Genomic DNA, 13,481 nt, shown 5'->3' with positions numbered 1-13,481 from the left:
TCACCCCAAACACTCTATACTCATTCTCCCAAATAATCTTCCCAGAAACCTTATGAAGCAGGATTATAATTATCCCCATTTCACAGATGAGGGGACTGAGGTCTGGATACATCAGTTTACTTAAAATACATGTTAGGACAGAAACATGAACCCAGATTTGTCAGATCCGGGATCTCAAGTCTTTGGTCCCAGTCTAGGGCAGTGGCTCTCTCAGATGGGGTAATGAACACGAAACTGCTCTGACACCTAGAATCAGTCTGTGCTGAGTTAAAACAATAGCAAACAGGTGTGCCCCCCCTCCCTGTGACTGTTAATTTTACGTGTTAACTTGCTTGGGTCACAGTACCCAGAGATATGGTCAAACACCAATCTGTATTTGCTGTGACTGCATTTTATTTTATTTTTTTAAAGATTTTATTTATTTGTTTGAGAGAGAGAGAATGAGAGAGAGAGAGCACGAGAGTGGTGAGGGGCAGAGGGAGAAGCAGACCCCATGCTGAGCAGGGGTCCTGATGTGGGACTTGATCCTGGGACTTCAGGATCATGACATGAGCTAAAGGCAGATGCCCCACCAACTAAGCCACCCAGGCGCCCATGACTTTATTTTGGATGAGATTAACATTTAAATCAACAGACTTTGAGTAAAGCCGATTGCCCTCCATAATGTGGGTGGGCCTCGTCTAATCAGGCGAAGGCCTTCAGAGAAACATCGACCTCCTCCAAGCAAGAAGGAATTCTGCTAGTAGATGGCCTTTGGACTTGAGCTGCAACATCGGCTCTCTCTTGGGTCTCTGGCCTGCTGGCCAAACCTGCAGACTTCAGACTTGCCAGCCCCCACAATTGAGTGAGTCAATTCCTTAAAATAAATCTCTTTCTCATATACACACACATCCTATTGGGTTTGTTTCTTTGGATAACACTGACTAATGCACTGGCCAAAAGGGAAAAAAGGGGGGGGGGATTACCTGCTTCTTGGATGTCCCCAATGTCCCCGGGGGCGAAGTCGGCCGTCTCCTGGCCCTTGACGCAACAGGCCCGGAACACCAAGCCACACTGGTAGCCGACCATGAGGGTGTACTCGCAGCTCTGGCCCTGGGCCTGGGCCGCCCTCCCCAGCAGGCAGCAGTGGCAGCACCTCTGCAAACAAGGTGGACCCTCGGGATGGAGAAGCCGCCCAACACAGCAGAGCCCCCACGCCGCCCTGGGCCCCGTATCCACTCAGCCTGCACAGCAATGGCACTGTGGGACTTAGCTCTCTCTTCTGAACTCTGGCAGTAAGCAGCTCAGCAAGCCAAGCCTGAGGCGTTCCGCCCCCCAAATCTCCCAGGTTCCTCCGGGTTTTGAAAGGAACCTTAAAGGGGCTTGCACCCAACACGTACCCCACCACACCAGACTGTCCCCCCCAACATCCCCGCCCCGCCCCACTCACATACCTCCAGGAGGAATTAGCTATAACAGGGACCCTCTGAGGGTCACACAAGAGCTCCCCGAGGGTCCCCTCCTGGTGTGTGGTCTAAGATTTCTCTACCATGCCCGGAAAAATGAATACGCACTTGTCTCTTCCCTCCCGAATGCAGGTGATTTGGGCAGCAGGAAGCGCATCGTGCATTTGAAAAGCACGAGAACCTCCAGACAAGTCATCAAGCGAGGGACAGAATCACTGCCTGTCACCTGGACCCCAGTGTTCCTGAAAGTGACACCTGAATCCCGGGGACGGCATTCAGCCTGATATACGAAGAGCCCCATTTCAGTCCTTACTATCCTAAGAAAGGCACAGAACTTTCCAAAAGGCCCCCAGCAGGAGCCAGGAGGTGTGGCTTTGCTTGAGTTTCTGTGGGGGTTGATGGGTCTTCCATCCCGCTGGTTCTACAACCTCCTCGCCAGAAAGAGCGGGGCACCAGTTACCGCCTCCACCTTCCAGGGCATGAGTAAGCCTTCCCGGAAACACAAATCACCCATCTGCCAAAGTGGCCTGTTCCTACTCCCGTTAGAATGTTCCATGCCTTTTCCACACCTCCCTTTCTCTCTAGTCTGGGGACAAGGGCAGAGCTGTCTGCTGGGCAGACGGCGTCTGCAGGGCCCCAGCCCTGCCTGGGGAGGCGGTCGTTGGACGCCCAGGCTCCTGGCTCTGGGGGCCCCCTTGACCAGACCTCCCTACTCTGGCCCCACCCAGCTCCCTCATGCCAGAAGCCTCCTCCCATGTAGGCCCACAAAGGCTGAGGGTGGGTGGAGGACCTCCCTCCCAGAATTCAGACTCCATTCCAATTCATGCTCCTTGAAATCGCTTCCTGGCCCTCCTAACGGGGAATGGGAAATCTTTCTTCCTGGAAATGCAGCTCCAACGGGAACCCAGCTGCCCAGGTTAACTGTCCAGAGCTCCTTCTGGTCGGGCTTGTTTTTTTCTCGCAGTGGGTGGTGAGGGAGGGACAACCTAGTTAATTTGCAGTTTTCAGGCCCAGAAAGTGGTCAGGAACTCCCCCACCCCCACGGGAAAATGCAAACCTTCCACAGGGACAGAGGCCCCGGAGGGACCCGGCGCAGACCCACGATGGATGATGTCACTCGCTCAGCGCTCACCTCCCCCCAGGCCCGATGGACCTCGGGCTGCCTCTCCAGACCCCTCCCCTGCTGGTCCTGAAAGTGCCCCCTGGCCAGGCCACTTTGGAGTGGGGGCCTCTCTGAACCTCCCTCTTCTCTTCTAGGGCAGTTTGGGAGGCCGTGTGTTCTCAGAAGCCCCGGTGGGGGCCCCGTCTGAGGCCCAGGCTCCACCTCGCCCTGGTGGGCAGGAAAGCTTCAGGGCCTCCTGCTCCTGGCAGACGCGGGTGGGAGGGTCTGCCTTGAACTGTGAAGAGGGTTCTGACGGCCCCGGAGCTCAGGTAACCTCTGCTCTGATCTCTGCACTCCGGCTGGAAGCCCGGGGACTGGACGTCCGCAGGGCCAGCCTGGGTCCCTTCGTCCCTGTCTCCTCCAGGTCGTCCAGGGTTTACTGACTAAACTGCAGGGGGTGGGGGACCCGAGGTCCCCCCTGCTGCTCAGAAGGACAGGCCTGGGCAGGTGCTGCAGGCAGGAGAGCACCCAGGCCTCCCGCGGGGGACAGGGGCGGCTGCGGGTGGGAGGACGGGTCCTCACCTTCACGAACGTAGCCTCGAGGCTGGTGTTGTCACCGTGTGGCATGGCGCAGCTGTCCTGCTCGTTGGCCAGGTTGATGCCCGTGGCGCAGTGTAGCTCCTCCAGCTGGCTGTGGCAGCACTGCTCCCGGACCATCCTGTGGGCGCAGTGGCAGCCGGCCTGAGGGCAGGGCCCTGGGAGGGCGGGGGTCCCGCCTGGGGGTCCACGGGGCCTGGGAGTGGTAGCCCCTCAGGGAGGGGGGCTCTGGCCTCGTTGGGTGCCTCCCCTTCTCAACCTACTCCCATTCTCACTCACACACACACACGCACACTCACACGTGCGCACACTTACGCGCACACTCGCTTGCACACTTACCCACACATGCTCACTCGCATGCACACACTCCACCCACTCGCTTGCACACACGTGCACACGCTAACTCACACTCACGCACACGCATGCACACGCACACGTACCCCACCCACACTCGCTTGCACACGTTCATTCGCACGCACACTCGCCCCACCCGCACAGCCACACGCACACTCGCACGCACACAATAGCTGGCAGAAGGAAGGGGCTCCAGAAGCGTACAACTGGAGAGCCTGAAAGCAGAGCAGTGCCTGGGGGTGGGGTCAGGAGACCCCGTTGTGCCGCCCCAGCCCGATTCAGCTCTCTGAGCTCTGAGCGTCGTCCTACAGAATGTTCCCGCCGAGTTGAAAAACCAGGCCGGCTGACTGCTGACTCTGGACCAGGCACCCTCATCCTTCACCGCTCATCTCTCTCTTCCAGACTCAGGAAATCACTCCAGAGAAGTGGAGGAGCTTGCCCACGGCCACAGGGCGTGGGACGGTGGCCACGGTGACGCCGGGCTGGGGCGTCCCATCTCCTGGCCCTGCCGGGGGCTCCGGGAAGAAGGTCCTCGGAAACCAGAGGACAGGCGTGCGTGTCCTGTGTCGGCAGAAGGGCCAGCGGCAGCCGGAAGTGGTGCCTCAGCTCAGAGCAGGGAGGGCTGGCCTGAGGCGGGTGAGCGAGCAGGGGCTGGGTGTGAGTCACAGGTGTGGCTTCCCCCAAAATAACTTCCCCCGTGACTTCAGCCAACCCCGGCAAGGGCCGGAGGAGCCGCCCGACCTGCGCCGGTCCAGAGAGAATGGGGCCTGCTGGGCCTCCTCTGCCTGCGGAGCAGCACCCCCCAGCCCGTCCTTCCCCCCACCTCCACCCCGCGGGGCTGGAGCTCTCCGCACCTGGCTTCCCATGTGCTTCCTGAACCATCTGGAAGGATTCATCTATGCTTGTGATACTACACGTTTCACTCACACTTTCGGTGAATTTACAAATAATAGGGATTCCACTAGATTGTCAAGAACAGCAGCCAGACAGGCATCCGTCTGTCCATGCACTCGACGATGTTGGCTGCGGGAAGACAGTGTTGGTGAGGAGGTCGATGGGAAGGTTTAGGCACCGCTGGTGGACTCGCAAATGCTGCAGCAGCCGTAGGTTAGCTCCTCGAAAATTAAATATGCAACTACCATATGATCCAGCGATCCCACTCGTGGGTATACACCCAAAAGAACTGAAGGCAGGGACTCAAGAAGATAATTGCACACACAGGTTCACGGCAGCATCATTCACAGCGGCCAAAGACGGAAGCAACCCCGTGTCCACTGAGGAACGGCTAAGCAGAATGCGGTCCATCCGTACTGTGGCACGTGATTCAGCCTCAACAAGGAAGGAAGGAGATCCCGCACCCACTCTGGGCACGGATGGACCTTTCCTTTCCCATGACACAGAGCACCTTCTCACAAACCATATAGTTAACTTATTGTTTGATCATCTGTATCCTTTACAGAAGATATTTTGTCTGTTCTGTTCACTGATTTATCCCCGTCTCATCGAGAACGGTGCCTGGCACCTCGCAGGCCCTCGGGGATGTTTGTGAGATTAAGAGATGAAGGTGTCTGGGTGAGACAGGTGTGATGAAAAACGTCAGTCTTAGGTCTGGGTCCAGTGCGTATTCAAACTCCTCTGAGCAGTCCGTGGGCTTGATTCAGTCCAAGGTTTTAGTAAATTTAGATAATAAGGAACGTTGGTCCTTGGTTCGGGCTGGGGTGTGGGGTGATATGCGTCTGGGGGAAGCATCAGAGCTGCCGTCCCCTGACTGCCCCCAAATGTGTCTTGTTTAGAGGCTCTGGCGGAAGCTGAATGCACTTGGCTGCCCATGTGTGCAGAGAGGGCTCAGCTCCTCCCGCGGTCCTCTGGGGTCGCCCCCTCCCCGCCCAGGGGAGCTGGCCGCACCCAAGTCTGCCCAGGAGGCTCACCTGCTGTGTTATTCCATCCCACCTTGAGTGACACCTCTCTTTGAGCCAACAGTCCAGGCTCAGCCTCTGATCTCTGCAGACTAGGTGGGGTTCAAACCCCAATGTTAACTGAGCAAAGGGGAAAATAGGCAGGGGAGGTCTGGAGGGGGTGGCAGACTGTGACACAGTTAGAACCAGTGAGCTCGATGGCTGACTATTCACCAAGAGGCCCCGGACACACACGCAGCCCGGCCCGTGAGTTCCCCAGGACGAGCCAACTAGCCTCCTGGGGCCTCCGTGAAACAGAAGTCTGGTCACTGCCAATCAGTGGCCCGTAGGTGGTGTCCCGGGAGTTCAATGACATGTTTTGAGGACACTGTAATGTGGAAATGCGCACCCCCCAACCAGAATTTCCGCAGGTCCCTGCGATGAAGTGAGCTCCACCAGCAATACGTGGGGGGGTCAGGGGGAGCCCGGACTTGCAGCCACATTTCCCAAAGAGAGAAGAAATTCCCGCTCAGCCGTTCAGATGATATTCCTGACGTTTCAGGATATCTCTTGAGGTCTGTTCGAGACTTACCCTTGACCAAAATGCAGGTCATAAACAAAAGCCTCTTGCATAGCTAAGAAGGTATATTTTCTACGTAATCTGGGGCCCAACTGGGGATTACAGATAACTCCGGAACTTATTAGAGACTTTGGTGGGTAGAAGTCACTAACAAATTTAGTAATGACTGAAATCCAAATTCACAAGTAGGGCCCAGCGACCTCTAGGTCTCTCTGACCCGAGTCCCTCCATCTGCACGTTGAGAGGTTTGGCTGGCTGATGCCTCACTTTGAAAGTCTTTGATTTCAAGAAGTATTGATCATAGTGGCTCCCTGTTATGGGTTGAACTGTGTCTCCCCCGCCCCAAAATTCTATGTTGACATCCTCAGCCCTTGTACCTCAAATGTGACTATATTTGGAGAGAGGGTCTTTAAAGGGGTAACTAAAGTGAAATGGTCATTGGGGTGGGCGTTAATCCATTACAACTGGGATCTTTATAAGAAGAGGAGGTCAGGATAAGACGCACAGAGGGACGACCACGTGAGGACACGGGTTGAGGACAGCCGTCTGCACGCCCAGGACAGGGGCCTCGGGAGGAGCCAGCCCAGCCCACACCGTGATGCTGGACTTCTGGCCTCCGGAGCCAGGAGACCATAAACCTCTGTTCTTCAAGCCCCGGACTGTGGTGTTTGTGATGGCAGCCCAGGCAGACTCTGACATTCACACTGTCTGGCTTTGTGGTGCTGGCTTTTTCCCTCCCCTCTGTCATTTTCCCAACCCTGAAGGGATGTCATCATAATCCTCCTTTTCCACTTGGGGAAACTGAGGCTCTGAGCTGGCTCAGGTCACACAGCCAGAAATCCAGCCCCGGTCCATCCAGCTTCCCCTGGCCAGGCTACTTGTCGTGGACACAGTCTGCAAACAGAACATTCGGTGCTGACCACCCAGCTTGGCTCCGGCCCCTCTGACGTTTCTAGCCCTGAGCCACACTCGGGAGCCAAACTCTCGGCTCTCACTCCTCAGATGCCCCGCAAATCCTGACTGCGGGGCCTCCCAGTCAATTCCAACAGCCAAGCATCCTGTTTTCTCTTCCTTTGTTTGGTCTATAATGCTCTTGACTTTTCAAGAATTTCCTAAATCGAGATTTACATCGCCCGGCCGCGCTGGCAGACTGCACACGATGCTTGCTGCCAGCATAAATGCAGAAGTCCAGAACGAGGCGAGCGAGCCTTCCCTGCACATTCTTTCCGCGGCCGCTCTCCGCCCAGCTGCCCACAGCCCGAGTGTGGCTCAGCTCAGACCCGGACGGGAGGCAGAGCAGACTAAGGGAGGGAAAGTCGCCCCCGCGACATTGGCTCTCTTAGGCAAGTAGATCTGGGTTCACATCCGAACGCCATCCCCTACCAGCTGTGTGTACAGGGGAAAGCTCAGGTTCCTCATCTGTGAACCGGGATTAATAACAGTTAAATGGGGTCACGTGCCACAAAGCACAGCACAGAGGACGTGCTTCCCACAGACTTGCTACTATTTTTACTATTACTCTTACGGTGACGATCAACATTACAGATCTTTGTCATTTTCTCTAAGTGTGTATCCTCCCAAAAGTTTGAAGGACCTGGGGTTGATTTAAGGGAAGAAGAACAGCGGATCCAGGTGTCAGCTACTGCATAAGGGGGAACAGCCATCTGGGGGAGCTCTGCTCCGGACTGGCCCATCTGCATTCTCGGGGTCTGAAGGCAGCCCACACTTCGCCTGGCCAGTCACGTGATCACATCCGACCCCACAACAGACCCCTTTTTGTTAGGAGGAGCCTGACGTGGCCACAGTGCCCAGCGGCGGCAGAGAGAGCAGCAAACCCGGGTCTCCCTGCTCTGCAGCCCGGGGAAGGGGAGAGATGCCCCGGGCATCCCAGGGTGGCCCAGGAATGGTGAGCTCAGTCCCGTACGGGGACGTGGGAGCGCAAAGGAAGGAGGCCGGGGTGAGCCACCACACCTCCCGCAGCCTGCGTAGACGTGGGCCTGTGCGCCAGGCTCTGCCGGGGTCCTGGCTCACGCTGTTCCTTCCTGCCCGGCGTTCTGCTAAAGGAACACCATTCTGGGAGAGCAGTGGCCGTTGGCACACGTACCTGCATTCCTTGGATTCCGAGGCATAAGGCAGCGAGCAGTCCCTGTGCTGTGTGGCCATGCTGTGTCCGTCCGCACAGCAAGCCTCCATGAGGGTGTCCGCGGCCACTGTGCAGGGAGAGAGCAGGGTGCCTGGTCAGGGAGCGACTCCCCCCTAGCCCACGGGAGGTGCCCTCTGACATGCAGCCCCCCTCCCAGTTCCTCGGGCCCCACTACAAGTCAGGCCGGTCTGAACGGGCATGCACACACCCGTGAGTCACTCCACAAACGTGAACGGAAAACCCACCGGGTCCTGGGCTGCAACGCACACCCGCTCCTTTCTAGAAAGGCCTGACGTCTGAACTATTACCTTCCCAATCCAGTTCTTATGGGGCTGCAGCTCAGCCCCCGGGATCCACGCTCACCCAGGCTGATTCCCTGCTCCAGCCACGCGCCAGAAACTCAGACGGGGACCCTGCCCAGACAGGTTGGGAGGGCAGCCACGGCAGGAACGAGGCACGAGCCAGCTGCCGTCCAGCCCAACGGCGAGGGGGTTCAGACACTGCCAGCCTGACTCTCAGAGGGTCAGAAATGGGGGCGGCCCAGAGGTTCCCAGCAGGGCTGACACCAGACGCTGGGACAATCCGGGAAGGCTCCCCGCCGAGGACAGATCGCCTGGCCAGCAGGGAGCGTGCACCAAGGGGGAGGTGCAGCGGAAGCAAGACTCGGGGGACAGAATGGAAATGGAGTCCGCATCGCCACAAGCCCCCTCGGCGACAAGAGCCCACGTTTCTAGACCAACTTCTGGGAGCTACAGCTGTGTTCTCTGCTGTAATTTCTCTAAGCTCCTTGTTAGCGAGGCGTCAGTCCTCATCATACAGTGGCCAACAGTTCCTGCCCTCGATCTGCGCAAGACCGTGTCCTCGCCCACAAGGAGGACAGCAGAAGGGCTCATGTGGGTCAAGCAGCCGGCCGCGCACGCCCTCACAGCTGGACAATGGCCCTCCAGTCCCCAGCCTGGCTCTCTCAGCCTCACCCCAAACTGCTGCCCGGATGAGCCCCACGCCTGGCGGGAAGGAGAGGGCCCCAGTGTGCCCAAGGGAGGAGCAGCTGGGCACGGAGGTGCCCCCAGCACAGGGGACTCGCGTGGCCAGAGCATTAGCCCTGACGGCCTCCGCAGTCTGCGTGGAAGGCCACACTGTGGCAGGATGTGGCAAGATTGGGTTTTAAGAAACACCACGTTTTCTTACTGATGGCTTTCCAGCACCCAATGGGGTAAATCCTGCTGGGCTCGGCAGAATTTCTTGGCACCATCAGCCATGGGTGTTTGGTCTGGGCTCATTATTCTTCCAAGGCTGGGCCCTCAAGGTGGCCCCAGGAGGGAGGCTCACTCTCGGGCTTAGCACGAGGCCACGACTTCCTAAAACGCCAGCCCTGACAACCTGCAGTCAACGGTCACAAGCACCTCTGCGGTTCAACCGGGTGTGGGACACGCTGCCCTTGAACACCCAGTGGGCAGAAGCTACCACTGCCCACCAAGAGTAATCGCTTCCAGAAGGACACTGGGACAGTTCGTGCTTGGCCAGCCTTTCCACATGGCCAGGAGGAAGACGGGTGTCACCTGGAGGCAAGTGAGCACCACCCCTTCCCCGGGGCTCCCAGGGATCTCTGAGGCGCTCCCCCCAATGAGAGATGTGCCCTGGCCTGTTCTCACCCACACAGGGCAAAGAGTGACAGAGACCCAGTCTGCTGCCACCTGTCCACTTGGCCCCTCCCCAGCTCAGCTGTCGCCCCTCCTCATTCCCCGACAATGCCATCTGGTGAACATGGGAGATTCACCGTGGGGCCGGGGCTCAGATAAAACTGCCTGGCGTCACGGGCCTCCCAGCACCAAAACAGGACCTCTGTCCCGAGGGGAAGCCACAGAGTTACGGGGACAACGTCGAACGTTCCCATTCACACACCCCCTCGCTCATTCCTTCATTCTTACCCTGAATTTAGGAAAAGCATTCGCGAAACAGAGGATCTTATCTGTTGGAGATAAAATATGGCCTGCGGTTCACCCCGGGATGAGTGTGACCCAGCCGGGAGGCTGATCTCCCCCACGCCGCCAAGCCCAACTCCCCATCCGCCCCGGCTCCAGCTGCGCCCGCCCAGCCCTCCTGCCCACAGTCTCACGCCTCGGGCTTCTCACAGCCTCTCAGGTCTCCAGTGGCGGCCTGCCTCCCCCAACAGGGCCCCCCACTCCTGCAGCCTGCCTGGCCTGGGGGCCCCTCTGCTCGCACAGCACAGCCTGCACGTGGAGCGCAGCTCCCTGCTTCCTAATATCCTGACGGCCTCACCCTCCCACCCACAGTTAGCTTGTGAGCTGGCCTATCTCTTGTCCCTACGCTCCTCCGCACAAGGCAGCTACAGAGCTGATCAGAGCCTGAGCTCTGGGCTCACAGCTCCAGTCCCGGCTCCAGCTCTTTCTTGCTCTGTGACCCTGGGCAGGCTGCTTCACCTCTCTGAGCCACAGCTTCCTCGACGGTAAAATGGGGCTCGAAGTACCTTTGCAGAGTCGCTGAGCGGATGGATATAGCTCCAAAGTTCTGAGCAACACAGGGAGCTCTCAGTAAACAGCGCTTGATTATGTGTTAAAGGAACAAAGGAGATTGCTTGCTGTGCGTGGCCCATGAGAAATGGGGAACCATGGCCCCGGGTTGGTGTGCGGAAGCCCCCCGGGGATGAGCAGCAGCCCCAAAGCCTCCCTTCACCCCTGAGAAAGGCAAGCACGAGGGAAGCTCGGACTCCCATGACCAGCTCAGTGGGGTGAGCACTTTGTGCCCTGAGCCGTGGAAACATTTGGAAATGATTCTCTCTGGGGAACCTGAGCACTTTGAACCTTGCTCTCAGCAGGACAATAACACGTTAAGTTCTTTCCTCAATCCAGAAATTTTGGAATGTCCCTGGAATGCTCCAAGCAGCCACAGAGCTGGAACTCATGCAAAACAGAGCCGTCTGAGGGCCGGGGCTGGGTGGGATCAGCATGCAGCCCCCTGGGAGCCACAGGGACATTCCCACACAGCCCCATCAGATGGGCGATGGAAAGCCCCCCAGGGACCACAGCCAGGCCGGACGGTGACAAGGCCGAGGTGTGGGGAACAGACCCGGGCATTACTGTCCTCATTGTAACAAGCATCCCTGACACGTGATGAGCTTCTTTCAGTCACCATCTTTTGCCCCCTCAACCCCATACCTTCCTGGTTATGCCCAGGGCGCATGGCGTCACACTGTCGAGTAGAAGAGGCATCTTTTCCAACCATTCCCCCTCTCTTGGCCCCTCGGTCACTTCCTATATTTTATTCTCAAGGGATGAACAGCTCTGGATCGAACATCTCTATTTATACACCGTCATTCCGACAGTCCTGAGCATTTGCTTAGGCAGCCGAAGGAGAGGAGCTGGATCAAAGAGAAGACATTCTCGAGACTCTCCAAACAAACAGCGGACTGCTATCCCGAGAGGCGTCCCTGCTCACACAGCCCTGCCGACCCTGCAGCTGGGGCAAGGTGACCAGGGACGTGTGTAGAGCCAGCACCTGGGGCCGACGGACCTGCTGGAGGTGGGCTGACTGGCCGCAGCTCATGGGCTTCTGGTCAAGGCGGAGGCATGGACCTGGGGATGAGCTGAGAGCCCCAGCTGCAAGTCAGAGGGACCTGAGGAAGAACGCCAGCCCCTGTGTTTATCACGCTCCTCCGGAGAGCAGCAGGGCAGAGGGGAGGATGGGGTCAGCTTCGGGCAGACCTGGGTTTGAGCCCCTGGCCCATGCTCTGCAGCTCACCATCCCGGGGCAAATTCCTGAAGCTGTCTGCACCTCGGATCCGTGTCCCAATCTGTGAAATGGGGCTCGGCCCACCGAATCACAGGATTCCTGCGGGCGCCCGGCACACGGAAGGCAGCCAGGGATCTTCCTACTCCTATTCCTGCTCCATCCCCATTCGCCACTCTCTTTAAACCATATGCCATAAGTAACAGGCAACCAAACTGTCACAATTAGTGGCTGTAGGTCTGGAACCTGGACTTCAAACGTAATTACAAACGGAAGAAGCCAAATGGAGTTAAGTCCCCAAATAGTGATGTGAACATAAACACTAAGGTGTCCTCGTCCCCACCGGGACCATGCCTTGCCCTCCCGAAACCACTGGGTGGCCAGCTCTGCACAGGGGTCACTCAAAATCCCTGATGCTTTCCTGACAACCTCTCATCCCGCTGCTCCTCGGCCTGGGCTCTGGCCCCTCCAGGCTCTGGTCCTTCTCTGCCCAGCACTGTCACCTGCTCACCTCCAGAACTACCCAGTTCTGTCGAGATACTCCTCAGCACCAGGCCTCCCGAGCATCACTGCCATGGCTCAGTGAGTGCTCCTCACTGAGTGCTCACCACGTGCCAGGCACTGCACCAGCTCTTACTTGGTTCTCACAAGAACCCAGAGAGGCCAGTTCATGATGCTCCCCATTTTGCACATAAGAAAATTCCAGCTCCGAGAGGTTAAGGGACTAGCTCAAGGTCACACAGCCTGAGAGGTCGGCCAGTGAGCGGCAGAGCCATGCATGGGGCTTGGTTTTGACAGTCTCCAAAGCAGGTCTAGTCTGCCTCCTGGTGAATTAGAAACTCCTTTGGGGCAGAGATGGTATCTTTCTCCTCTCAGTGACTCTGAAGCACCCGCCCATGCCCAGCACAAACAGTGAGGCTCAGTGTTAGTTCAACAGGACAGATTGGCGACAGGCATCTTAACCAGGGGCCTGAACTGCAAGGCTGTCCTTGGAGTGTAGGGTTTGCTGCAAACACGCCTCATCACGGGGAGGGAATGACCCCCAAGGAACAATATGTGATTGGAGCCGACTACCCCGAAGAGCAGGGCTGCTTAGAATTTCCGCAAGAGCCCGGACCATGCTGGGGCACGGGTCTGAGACTCCAGAACTGCCACTCGCTTGGCCTTAGAGACAGTTGCCCCCAACCCATCAGAGCTGCGGAGAAAGGAGGAGTCTCATGGAGAGAGGGGAACGCCCTGCAGAATCCTCTGGAGTCCTGGCGCAAGATGTCAACAGAGATAACCGTCGGCAGTAGGTCGGTCTTTAACAGACTCGTGCATCCCGTCCAAGAAAAGGTCTGTTATTAACTTATGTTCTGAAACAACCACAGCAAAAAAAGCTGCCCAGCTCTTCCCAAGTGTTTCCTTTCCATGGGGCGGGACCAGGCTCTCAATGCTACTCCCACCCCTGGACACACCTCTTCCAAGACACATGCCAACTCGATAGGGGCACAGAGCTGTCTTTGCTGTTTTCATACTTGTCCCCTTTGGAGTGAGCAAGCTTTACTCTGGTGATGAAAATCACATTAGGCCAGAAAGGAGGCACAGTGACCCAGGGAAAGAGTCCGAGATAGGGAGC

General features: G+C 57.5%; 1 protein-coding gene across 2 annotated transcripts in view; it reads right to left on the bottom strand.

Annotated features, from left to right (window-relative positions):
• FBLN1 (fibulin 1) overlaps window positions 1-13,481 on the bottom strand; it is an 82,533-nt gene that overhangs the window by 57,258 nt on the left and 11,794 nt on the right. For both annotated transcript variants that reach the window (XM_036120572.2, XM_036120573.2), the window contains exons 2-4: window positions 8,078-8,183; window positions 3,130-3,265; window positions 966-1,137 (exon numbers count right to left, since the gene is read on the bottom strand). In XM_036120572.2, coding sequence (XP_035976465.1) covers window positions 966-1,137; window positions 3,130-3,265; window positions 8,078-8,183 — 414 coding nt within the window. The remainder of the gene's footprint in view (window positions 1-965; window positions 1,138-3,129; window positions 3,266-8,077; window positions 8,184-13,481) is intronic.

Source organism: Halichoerus grypus, chromosome 6, assembly GCF_964656455.1.
Source record: "Halichoerus grypus chromosome 6, mHalGry1.hap1.1, whole genome shotgun sequence".
Lineage (NCBI taxonomy): Eukaryota > Metazoa > Chordata > Mammalia > Carnivora > Phocidae > Halichoerus > Halichoerus grypus.
The sequence above is the reverse complement of the archived record's forward strand: the minus strand, read 5'-3'. Positions and strand labels throughout refer to the sequence as shown.